At 39.6% G+C, this 13,110-nt stretch overlaps 1 protein-coding gene across 1 annotated transcript in view; it reads right to left on the bottom strand.

Annotated features, from left to right (window-relative positions):
- Positions 1-79: 79 nt before the first annotated feature.
- ABI1 (abl interactor 1) overlaps positions 80-13,110 on the bottom strand; it is an 88,744-nt gene continuing 75,713 nt past the window's right edge. The window contains exons 10-14 of the mRNA XM_085318315.1: positions 11,876-11,956; positions 9,980-10,156; positions 7,096-7,182; positions 2,621-2,806; positions 80-972 (exon numbers count right to left, since the gene is read on the bottom strand). Of these exons, the coding sequence (XP_085174441.1) occupies positions 797-972; positions 2,621-2,806; positions 7,096-7,182; positions 9,980-10,156; positions 11,876-11,956 (707 nt within the window). The 3' untranslated portion in view covers positions 80-796. The remainder of the gene's footprint in view (positions 973-2,620; positions 2,807-7,095; positions 7,183-9,979; positions 10,157-11,875; positions 11,957-13,110) is intronic.

Below are 13,110 nucleotides of genomic sequence, written 5' to 3'. Positions count from 1 at the left end.
GATAACACAACCATGATTTTGCTACGTTAGCATTCCAAACTTATTTGCCAAGCAAACCAACAAAGTAATGGACAAGACCTTTGGTTCACTTTATATATTTATGAATGGAAAAAGTCATAATGTAAATTTACTCATTAAAAAAACTTGGGTACAAATTACACATACATAAGACCACTCATTTTTTGATTCACATGGACACCTTAGACCCAAACAACTCATTGTAATAGACTTTAGTGAGAATACTCCAGGTAAAGATTACAACAAATTGGAAGCATCTTGGATTTTTAAAAAAGTATATTTCAATACATAAGTTTGTATGCATGCTTTAAACAAATATAGTTCAAGAATGAGCAAAGAATCTAAACAAAAAGTAGTATGACCAGCACTAACATTAAACTTCTCATCCAGATTTTAATATGTTAGTCTAACGTAGTGTTAGTTACCATGCTGTACTGAAAAATGTAATGGCACAATCTGAATCACGATTCATTAAATATTATACCCTACTTCCCCAGAATATTTAGGCTGGTCATGAAATTAACAATGCATAAGTAAATAAGTATAACCAGTAATAGACAGTTGCTTGTTTTACAAATTGCCATCAGGTAAGACATACTGTCTCCAGAGACTTAGAGAGAGACGGACGATCAATCATACCATTAAAACAGTATGGCCTGAAGAAATGGGCACATCTTTTTTGAAAGTATATTAAGACAATTCTGTTAGCTTTTAGTTACCCCTTGTAAATAATCATGGTATGACTGAATACAAGACCCAACTTGAAAAGCAAAGGATTTTAATCGGCATAGTGCATGATTGATTCAACATAATTCCCAGGAAACAAGCCAGTTACTCGATTGCAAACTCCTTCATACCAGCCGTCATCATTCTTCTTTATCACATAAATGATTGCACCCTCCATAAACGACAGCTCATCATCTTTGTCCTTTGTATAGTCATATATAGCAACAACTGTGGATTGAAGRAGGACAGGTTTAGCAGAGACTAGTGTTAAAATTTCTTGAAGTACAATTTTTTTAAAAGACTACTTAGCTATCCTGGGATTTTCCATAGTGAATAGACAAGGTTTTCCTGTTTAACATTAATTTGGGAAAGTGAAATTTCACTTTTCTTATATTATTGGCCACCACTAAGGAGTACGTGGTGACTGCATTGAATGCTCAGTTAAATTTTTGTCCTGGAGAAGTACAGCCCAGTACATGTTTAAAAACTAAATTATGAAATGAAGTATGGACATTTTTGGTCAGCCTACTTCAAATGCCTATAGATCCCTGCACAGGGATCGCTTTATAAGAAAAAACCTAAAGTCATTCTGTAGAACAGTTCTATATAGAAAAAAATTACAAAATGGTCCCTGCAGTTAYATAGTATGTACTTCACTGCATGGTTTTATAAATGTAGCTACTGAAAACCACTGTAAGAAATGGATTATTTTCTGCCTTTACTATGGAGTTTCTAGATGGTAGTAAGTTTTGGCATTACTTTCAAGGGGCTGCTATTTGTGCAAGTATGAAAGTTACTGTAGGGAAAAGCAGAAGTGACTTTACAGCAACATTTTCTATTTTACAATACTTGCCTATTGGATACACTAGTCTTATCAACCTCCCATTTACTGTGTGCAATTAACAAAGCAGATGTGATCTCCATGAGGAAAGAAAATAGAGCCACCAATAATACTGGAATTAAAAGCTACCACTATGAATACACCAACTTTGAACATCAGCCTTATCCTTCAGAAAAAGTTAACATTATGCAATTGATCAGTTTAATAGATTAGAAGGAACTGCTGTATCTCTTCTCAGAAACAACATGTCTTAGTGTTTAGCAAATAATGACACAGTATATCAGTTATTTTCATCTCATGAGCATATCCTGTAGATGGTCCAGCTAGTAGTAAAGATGAAACACAGTAGTTTCTACTGCTGTTGCAAAGAACAGCACACACAATGTGTGGACTAATGCATTTCAGAGAGTTCTGTCTACTACCATACCAGCCAGATCAGGAGAAAACTTGCAACACTATTGTTGACAAACCAGACGTTTTCCTAACACAGGAAACTAAATAGGAAATCAGCATCTCAATAATTCATAGGAAGACACATTTACTATTCAAACTCATATCTCAGCATAGTTATAGGCAGCTGATCTAGAATCACAGTAAGTCTCCAGTGAAGCCTCACTACAATTTACATTTGAAAGGCTGATGATCCACTCTAGCTATCTAATTTGGTGGAATAAACAAACTCAGACTTTCTAGCCTTTTTGCAAAACTATTTCTAGATGATTGCTCAGCAATCCTGGAGTAGCCATAGATAAAGTCCAGCAACTCAGCAGTCCAATTTACATCTGCTTCTTAAAGTGATAGATTTTTTAAATCCTTTCAGTCTAAAGTGCTTGGAGATAATTCAAGATCCTTGCGAAGGAGGATTATAGTTTATCACATTAAGTGCAATTACTTACAAACTAAGAAGAGAACGGTTAGTTTTGACCGAGCAGGGACAACCATTGTTTTCATCACGTTAAAAGTCCTTCATCCTCCCCAGCTACTCCATTAATCCTCTGACACKGTGGTTAATGTGGAGTTGCAATGCTCCCTTACCTTTCTCTATATAGTTTTTAGGTGCCCAAGCAGGATCTCCATCCGCATAGGGATCGCTGTACTGCACAACAGCAGCCTCCTCATCCTCGTAATCCACAGGTGGTGGGGGTGGAGGAGGAGGAGAGTCATCAAACATCGGCATCTCATCGGGAGGTGGTGGTGGGGGAGGAGTCGGACTATCAGCAACTAGAAACGTTTGGAGATTTTTTTTTTTTTAAATCAAAAACACTAGGCAGAGGCAAACAAACCTGAGGCTGTAAACTCTAGATAAAAAGGAAAGAGAATGCCACACATAACATGCACTATAATACCATGCACTTGTTAGAGACTTTGTATTAACAACTACAACATACAGCTACGTTTGTTATTAGTGGTCACATCTATGTATAAATGCTACTAGAGTCAAAGCACATGCTGCAGGGTATAAGCTGAACACGAGCAGAGAGGAAAGCTTCCTGCTCGGCCGGCCATGCGCTGGGGCTAGCTGCAGCGGTAGCTAGGGGAGGATTCCGAGCGGCACCCTCTGAGCCAGGCAGCAACAGGCCTCGGGACAGCACCAGCCGTTTTGATGATTTTTAAACAAATCCTTTGCTTATACAATCGCTTTAATTTATTTCTGAACACTGCTTCATTGGATTTCTTCTGGGAGCTAGCTTTAAAGGGGAAAAAAGATCTGGTGTAGATTTAAAAAAAAGAAGAAAAAAAAAAAGAAAAAACAAGGGGAGAGACAGGTGCTTGAGATTTAACCAGGTAAAAGGAAGTAAAATAATCCATCTGCAGAAGAAAAGCTTCATACAGGTCCTTATCTTGCAGAAGAGCTTGTGTGTATGCACACATCCAGGATTCAGCTAATGAATRTCAAACTACTGCTCTTGGGGGGAAAAAAGTGCTCAAGGAATTAAGGCTATAATCCAAARAGTCAAATCCCTGCCCTGAGATTTTCCAATCAGCACAGTTACAAGTTGCTTTGGGAAAGGGGAAAAAAAAGGCATTATGGCATAAACCACTCCTCAAGTAAGTTTATCAAATTAGTGTTCAATAACATTCTGAGCAGCTGGTAGCAGAGTAGAGAGGGAGAACTCAGATGCAAGACACCAAGCCACTCATCCTCTTCCTCAGATCTGTGGTTTCCAAGCCACCACACATGGATCTAGGTCTCAGAGCTATGAAGCCAGAAGTTACTGAAAGGTAGCTACCATCACTACACTCAACTTTGCTATGCAGAGATACAAATTTAATTACAAAAGGTTGAGGAGTCTGCAAATTAGAAACATACAAAGGTTAAAAACYGTGATTCTAGAAAGAATTCAGTTAGAAGGAACAATTAGCTGATTTGTTCCAAAATGCATAATGGTTCCCGAGCCCATGCAGGGCAGGGCAGGTCTCATTTTCAGTTTCTTTCCAAGTTACAGGGTCATAGTTTCAGCACTGACAGCTGCAGAAATGCCATTTTCTGAACCAACATCAGCAACCRCTCCCTGAAATGCTGTCCTTAGCTGAGGAGAGCTGCTCCAGGGTGTTACTGCTCAGCTACAGGGACCTGCATTTTTCATTGGCAAACAGTGCTCTGCGTTTAAGGAGAGAGCTAAGCTGAAGAGCAGGAAAGAACAGCACAGCACTGAGTGAAGTTTTAGCTATTACTGGTTACAGTGGCACTGGAAATTAGGAGTAGAGTTTCTGTTTGCTTTAATACTTTTCATGACTTCTGCCTGGCCACTACTCCAGCAGTAWCTAACCTTAGACCCTTCAGCCACGTGCCCCTCACAGGGGCGCAAGCACAGCTCCCGCAGCACCGCCGTGTCAGGAGCAGCGGAGGCAGAGGCTGCCCATTAGCCCTGGCACGCAGCTACCTGCCTTGCTCAGCCCACTCCGTCACCTCAAGCAGCTAATGCTGTTTTCCACCTAAGACCCCAAGCTCCTCTTCCTCATGACAAGCTGAGCTACACTCCCTACAGCTCTGCATCAGTAAGACTGGATACTCCTGCATTACTGATGCCTCCTCTGCATAGAAGCTCATTTATGCCACTTGGAGACAGACTAACAATTCAAGCCTTTGGCCAGCTGAACACTGTGCTTTGCCCCTATTACTGAATAGCACTCATGGGCAGGAGTCATTAATCCACCACGGACGCATGACACATAAATAAAGCTATTTACGAATGGACTGGTTTTGTGCAGTACTTTTGGCAGATCTTTCACAAAATGTATTTCTCCCCTTAATTTCCATCTRCATTTAGAAAAAAATCATATTGAAACAACAATCCTTTGAGATGCTAAGAAATCCTTACCTTCATAAATGCAAAAGGCTGTACTTATTCAACAATGAAGTTGCTTATTTAGGGGGGGGAAAGAAAAAGAGGGTAGGAAATGCAAGTGTGAAAACACCAACACAGACCCTAACTGARATGCAGTGCAAAAGCTTCATGTTTTATGGGAAATGTTTAAAACAAATTCAAGTTCACACTTAAACAAGAGGAGAGAATGGAACAGAAAATTAGACAAGTGCTACCCACAGGAAGTATTCCCACTTCTGGGATTTTAACCCAGACATTTCCTTGTTCTGAACTCTAAAACAGGCAAACTCCAAAATAGCATTACCCTTTCCTAGAAAAAAAAAGCATACAGAAAGCCACACTATATGAGAGAAGGTAAAGCAACCATTTTCCTTTTTTTAGTATCTATATTGCTCCAAATTCAGAAGCTGGACATCTCTTGTGTGTGCTCATACCACTTTTCTTTAAATGGAGACAGCAGATTCCTTTTTAAAGGACTGGGTGTAATAGTACAGCAATTTACATACAATCAGTTGTCTCCAGGYAGTACACACACTGATGGAAACCCTCTTTAAAGAAGATACCCACAGTTAGGGCACAGGGCGCAGGAAAAAATTGGCTTTGCACAATTTAAGCCCTTTGCCACAGTCCTCTGAAAGAAGTCCACAGAGCAGATGTATGCATTTGGGAAACAACATCTTGGTAATACGGAAAGAAACATATTTTCCCATAAAGGACAAGCCTACCCACATCTCCCTAATCCCACTTGCCTGTAGGTTTTTTTTTTTTTTAGAAGATAAGGCAGATGAAGGGCTAGCACACTATGCCAAAACCCAACAATGGCCTCAAAAGCCAATTTTGGTGAGTGTATGTGTAGACAGCTACATGCACTCCTGCTTCCAAAATGAGGCGGCAGCAGCTCAAAGCCATACTCATTATATAATTTTCAAACTCAAGGGACTATTAAAAGAAAGAAAATAAAAATAAAATTTCCTAGACTGGATCTCAAGCTTTAGCTATTTCTGCCAGTCCCATTCACAAGTCACCTTTAATTTTATTGTTACACACACACACACAAGCAAGTCTGTCCTTTTCATCTCTGCTCTCCCAAGCGCTATCTTATCTCCAGGAGGACAACACTTGGAACAATTCAGAAACAAGTGTCAATTTTCTCAAGGTTATCTGCAAGTGAAGACATTCCGTAACCTTAATTTCTAGTAGGTGTGTGTCCACCTCTATGCGAATTATGAAAAGGCTTTCCAACACAATTTTCTGGCATACTAGTCTGGACTCTTACAATTTATATAGCATAATACCAAAATATCTTTTTTTGGAATGAGATGCAGAAAGATACCTTATATCTCTAGAAGAACGCTCACCCACTTAAAGGGTCTACTGGAAGCTGAATGGTAGCAATAGTCAGAACTGAGCGCCCATAAACATATGGGGGAGCATCAGTGCATAGTAGTAGTCACTGAAATCCTAGCATGGTTCCCAAACACTTGAAGAGCGTTTTATACTTRTTTCAGACCACATCTACATTGCAATCATTCTGTTACTTGAAGAAATACAAGGTACTCCCTACAGCAAAGGTGTCTCCACATCAGGAGTACTACTTGGCACCTGTGCTAGAAGCAGCTCAGTAGGGAAACCTGGCTAGAGAACACAGAAAAGAAATAGGTAATGAAAGGCTGAGGAGGGAAGTATCTGACAGACTCCTTTGTAATGGCACTAGATGATAGAACTGCACATTTTCAGCTGTTTGACTGTACAGCTTCCTAAAAACTACTACAGTATTAGAGTTAATGGATATACAGCATATTTTTACAGTCTACAGAAGCCTTTCTAGCACAAAACTAATCAATTATCCCTGGTAAAAAAGCCTCAGGAAGGATGATTCAACATGAAATTAATATYATAATTAAGATACATTTTATATCCACATCAAGCAGATGCCACATACTTCACACTGTATTTCTATAATAAAGGTGGAGTTCAGAACTTAAATGGGTCAGTAATAATCATGCATGTGTTATAAAATATTGAAGAGTGTGCCCTTCAGCTCCGATAGCATATTGGCACTAGAATGCAAGATGGTATTAGCTTCTGGGAAAGGAAACAAAATAGAGTCTGACTTGCCAGCCATGCATGCTAGAAGAAAGTAGGCTCTACCCTTGAACAGCTCAGCTTGTCCAAACTTACTGTTTTCCTGCACCCTGGCCACGAAGCCTGTGAGAGGTATCTGTGGAGTCAACTGAGGCATAGGGGGAGGGGGTGGAGCAATAGAAACTGGTAGCAACACGCACACACACACACACACCATATCGGGGAAGTCAAACGGACAAAGGAGAAAAAAAAAGGGAACAAACAAAAGCAGCCGTCAGTAACGAGGACCACAAAACAAAATATGTAAACAACAACGTGAACACACACACACAGAAGAACCTTCTTCAAGCTTGTTTCCAACAGCTGAATTTGCGCGCAGCCAATTGAGGATCAAAAAGCAGAAGCAGCCCACAGGTCTGTCCGAAGGAAAGGCCGCGTCCCCGCTGCGCGGCTGGACGCTGCAGGTGCGCGTGCGAAGGCACGCGCTCTGTTAATTATCTGCACTGACAGCACTTGGGGAGCACACAAAACTGCGTTCTTAAATCCTCCTGCCAAATAAGGATTACTCAAATGCCAGCAGTTGTCTTTAAAACGCATGCTACTAGGAGCGGATGGAAGGTTTCAGAGGATCCGGGACCCCTCCGGCTACCCAGGGCAGGGAGCTCCGCCACGTGCAGGCAAGCAGCGCTGACAGAGCTGCTTTACGAAGGAAACAACGCTGCGACTCTAGCAGCCACACATCGTGTTCGGGCAGAGGGGACCTGCCACAGTTTTGGTCTGCTGCCGTGGGGTGGGCTGGCTTACTATGTTCTTGCTTTGCATAGAGAAGGGACCTTGCTGCTTGYTGGCAGGAGAAGAGATGGGTTTAGAGCAGAACTGAGTTTTACTTTAAATTACTAAACCTTCTGTGGTTAGAGGCACTTGGCAAACTAAGGAGGCTTCAAAGGCTACAGCTGGCTGCACTCGCACGCAGAGCTCCTCGGGAGGCACTCGCAAGCTTGTCTCCTCAACAGCGTACACCTATGAGTGCACAGCGAGAGGCGAACACACAGCACTTGTGCTCAGAGGTGCTGGCTTCACAGCCGAGACGCTCAGGTAGGGAGGAGGCCCGGTGGTGGCCGGGCACGCCGTCCAGTCTCCGCTCTGGCAGGGTATCCCCTCATGGAGGAGAAATACAGTAAGACATCAACTCATTCGATATACCATTCTCCTCCTCGGGACGATTTGTCTTATATGAAAATAGAGAAATTCCAGWGAAGGTGGGAATTCAGCAGTGTAATTCAGTTGGAATCAAATTTGAAAAAGGTTCTATACTTCTAAGTAAGCAACAATTTAAAAAAAAAAGCCATAACTAAGATTAATGTCTGATGAATAAAATGTAACATTTAGTTCAATACAAAACCAATATTTAAAACAACTTTATAGGGGAAACAATCAATAAAAGTGGGCAAATAAGTTTCTCACAAAACTGAGGAAACATCTAAAAAAATAGAACATTTGTTAGCATGAGAAGTAAAATCTTAAGGTAATATGGAACTTAATGTGGAGACAGTAGCATTAGGAAAAAAAAAGTCAGTTACAGAACAGAAGAAATAGTTTAAAGTAGAAAACCCATCAAAATACTGTTTAAAAACAGTTTGAAAATCAGTATTTTGAAAACACCAGAGACGCTAGATTAAGGAATAGCACCTGCATTTGAGCAAAAAATTGCTTTGAAAAAAAATGTAGATGCTCAGAAACAGTCACATGCACAGCATTTAAGGCAACTAACTATTTCTAGAAGTCAGGCCCTCTTTACTCAATAGAACACAATTGCTTGAACGGCAAGGGCTTTCTGTTGTTATGACAATTAATTTTGTGGAACAGGAATGTGGAGGAAAATGAAGGGCTACTATAGGTGAGAGAGTGGGAGAAAAATTAGTGTTGAAAAAATAGATAGGTGTTGCACCTGCACGTAAGTGTTTTTTTTTTTTTTTTTTTTTTTTTTTTGACAGGAGTAATACTTCTAGACTACTGAGAAAAAAATCACTTCAGTGTCTTAAATGTTTTACATGCATTTTTCTCCTTAAAAGTAAGTACACAACAACACTGTTCCAAAGAGATCTTCAGCTCAAACAGTAACATTTCTTTTTAAAGAAATATCACTCAGTTGACATACTGAAGAACACCACCAAAACCAGTTAGAGCATTATCATTACTTTATGTATATCTGGTCATAAATTTTATGGAAAGAACTTAGGAAGAAATTTGCTGATCTCAATACTGCTTTCCACCAACACTCAAGTAGATCCCAGTTTTCAGATCTTTCTGCAGTGAACTTCTTCTTTGTCTTGTTGGGTAGGTAGGATGCTGCTGACTAAAACTAGCTTCCTTGCCCATTCCATCCTTTCCGTCACTCATCTCCAGCTATACTACTAGTGTGAGAGCACAGAGAAGGAGTCTGCTAAAAAGAAGAAGCTAAACTCTTCTGTCCCTTCCTTATCACACATAAAATGAAGAACAAAGGAGAAACTTGAACTCAGGAAAAGAACTTAGAAAGAGACAGAGACAGCGATGTGCTGTGTGATGGGCAAAGGTTTGTTAGATGACTGCTGTCCTCTGACAGCCTTCTCTTGCCACTAGGCCAGTAGTGGAGGGAATATATTACAACCAGATTAGGTCTCCTGCAAAAAAAAAGTCTTTAGATTACGTTCTCCAAGCACACCTGAAATGCTAAGTATAATGTACCTATAATTAGATAGGCAATCATAATTTCCTATCATGAGTAACAGCAAACATCTGAGGAGAAAACAGTATAACTGCACACAGTGCAATCACTGTACAACTTAAATAGAGGAGGAGGTTGTTTGTTTGTTCTTCTGTTTTAGGAAAGAAAGCAATAATCCAATTGATACGCTTCATAAATGAATTAAAATGCCATGCATGCTTTTACAATCATTTTGCTCAAAACAGTTTGAGATTTCAGAGCTCAGAAGCTTACTTGAATTTTGGGAATAAAGAGGCCCGCCATTAACATGAGGTTGAGCAGAAAATGGGGCAGTCACAGAAGGATTCCGTCTGTATCCACCAGAAGATGCTGAAGAAGTGGTAGAGTTGTGCCGCGAGATTTGCCTGGTCATTGTGCCATACTGGGAACCAGGAGCTGAACCCGGAGCAGCTGAAAAGCATTAGCCAGAGGAACCAAGGAGAAGACTTAAGCAGAGTATTACATGAGATAGAATGCAGAAAACAGAAAAAAAGCTCCAGAACGTGGGAAATACTTGATTATAGATCTCCAGTACTTTGAGGCYAGTAACAGGAGATTAATGAAAAACAAACGTCCCTGTTATAATCAATAATGAGAAAAAACACACAAGACATAAAACAACATTCAGATAAAGGACATTTGAGAAATGCTGGGAATTATTTTGACAGACTGGATTGGACTGCAAAATTGAATCAGCTTCCAATAAGCATATCTCAATTATTCTACATGCAATACCCTTTACTGAAGAGCACACAACAAATTCCATATTCTGTTCAAAGCAAGTGTTTTCCATTGTGAACCAGAACTTCTTTCCAATCTGATACAAAAAGATATTCTAATAAAATAACAAAATAAACAACATGAGCTTCAGACACTTGCCACATCTGCTGGTCACATTTGCTAGTTATGCTTTTATATTTATGAAATTTGCACTAACAAAACAGAATCACCARTGCAGGCGGACAGAGACATCACTTATCCTTCAGACCAACATCCATTTTTACCTTCCACATACTTGCTATGCAAAATTCAAAGTTAATAAAACAATTTAAGTTCTCTTTTTGTATTAGTGTCTGGCAGAGATAAAAAAAACACTTTGTAAACTAATGAATCTCACATGCTGAGGTCACAGATTAATGCACAACTTTGCAATTTTAAAATGCAAAAATTGTTTTGCAATAGAATGTTCTGTGATATATCTAGATACATATCTAGATATATGTTTGTACACATACATGAATACACACACATATAAAAATACATACATATATATACATACATACATATGTATATATATGTATACACATACAAATAGTGTGTGACCAGAATTTTGCAGTCTTGAAAAGCTATCCAAAGTCACTTTGCACTTTAATGAAGTGAAAGGGTTACATGGGTCAAAGCCTCCAAAGCTAGCTTGATAACAAGAGCAATGAATTTTKTCAACAGTCCCTGATTGGAAAGGGTGTCTTCTGTTTGGTTGGCCTTTTTTTTCTTTTTTTAATCTGTCTGTTTTTAAAACTTGCTGCACTTAAATCCCTTCCTCATAGCTGTATGTAAAACTTGAAGCAATTCTTCAAGAATTGTCATTTTTGTATCCTCAAGTTTTCCCATTTGGCATCTGCCTGCAGCACTACAGAATCATTCCCAAGCAAACCTGACAGACACTTCTGCTTTTCAGTCATATTCCCAGAGGACAGAATACACACACCGCCCTTCGCATCAACTACCACTTTAAACCAGAGTGCAACTGCAGTGGCTTAGCTTCAACTGCAGGAGTGATGCAGCAGAATACCTATACGCAAGCTGATTTTGAGTTCTTACAGATCAGACTAATTGGAGSTAAGCATCAATGGGAACAGAGATCTGAAGCAACTAGCAGCCTTTTCCCTGTACCTTATGCATGTACCTTCAGAGGCTTTGTCCACAGGAAATTAGTCAATATTAGATTTGTTAAAATAAATAAATAAATAAATGACATCCACAGCCAGCAACAACCCAGTATTATCTTAACACTAAAATCATGTAGACCCCACTACAGATGACAAACAGCTTCACTAAGTCCATTAGGAAGAATTGATTATTGATTATGCAGCATGATTGCAATCACTTCAGCGCTGACACAAGTCTCACCTATCAGACTGCCCATCGGGAGAGGTGGTGGCAGTGGTGGTGCTGGCGGTGCTCCAGGAGGAGGAGGAACAGAAATGTGTGCTAATAAAATAGTTTACATTCCTGATTAGGGTATAATTTTAAAAATGCAAGTAAGAAAGCACTGCCACTTGAGAGGCTTCCCAAATAAAAAATTCAGCTTCAGTCAACTGATACAAACTCAGGCCCTGACCCTACACAGGGTTCTGTACCTGTAGATCTTTATTTCCATAGATTTTAATGGGATGCCAGATGAAAGTAAAATTCATGCCTATTTGTACCACTGCAGAATCAGAAACACCTGGGAAAGAGAAAGGAAAGCCTACATGTGTGTAAGAAAGTGAAGATTTGTAAACTGAGCAATAGGGACTTAAGAGGTGCAACAGCAAAATTCACTACACCAAAACTCCACTATTTTCTTGTGGAAATTAGCTTCAGGTGCTTACAAAAGATGRTGATTGTGTTGGCTTATTATCGAAGATAATAATCCTAATGGCTTAAAATAATGAAGGGTTTTACACATTCTCACCATTCATCATTCTTAAAGAGAAGGGAATATACTTTTGATGTTGAGAGAACCTGCCTTTCTCTNTTTTTTAAAAAAAAGTCATGCTATATACACACACATTTTCTCCTGCCTCTCTCAATGATTTCCCTCACATATTAGCAATTTCAGACTCTGATCATAGCATAAGCAATGCTGGTGGATAAACCTGAATTCTACAACTGACTTTTTTTTATTCCTAGATGATCTTCTCATCATCTTGTGTTTTATTTGARGTGAAGATTTGTATTTAATTAAAAAGAGAACATGTACATACAATCACTGGCAGATGGTAAAGTTAATAGGCTTTTTCAGAAGACATTTTCCACCAAATTCATACAGAACAGTTGCTGCTGCTTCTCAGGGCATCCAGAAATGCCTACTTGTCAATAAGCCTTTAAGCAAATGCACTTGAGCTTTAAAAATATATAGCCCTGTCCTTCCACCCCCTCCCCTCACCCTTGATTATCTTGTGAAACAAGAACAGACAAAGGTGTTTTAACCATCCACTATTCCATGAGTAATTGTTCTGCAAGTACTTCTGCTAAGGAATTAAACCTTCAGATGCCCCTCAGCGCTCCTAAGAGATTTCCTGCATAGGACTGTGCTTCAGGACAGTTTCTACCCCATTGTATTCAGTCAAAATCCCTCTGTGAACATAAGCAACTGGTAT

The sequence above is a fragment of the Rhea americana genome, unplaced genomic scaffold (genome assembly GCF_003343005.1).
Source record: "Rhea americana isolate MKP2758 unplaced genomic scaffold, rheAme1 scaffold_53, whole genome shotgun sequence".
NCBI lineage: Eukaryota > Metazoa > Chordata > Aves > Rheiformes > Rheidae > Rhea > Rhea americana.
Note: the sequence above shows the minus strand (reverse complement) of the source record. Positions and strands in the feature narration are given on the sequence as shown.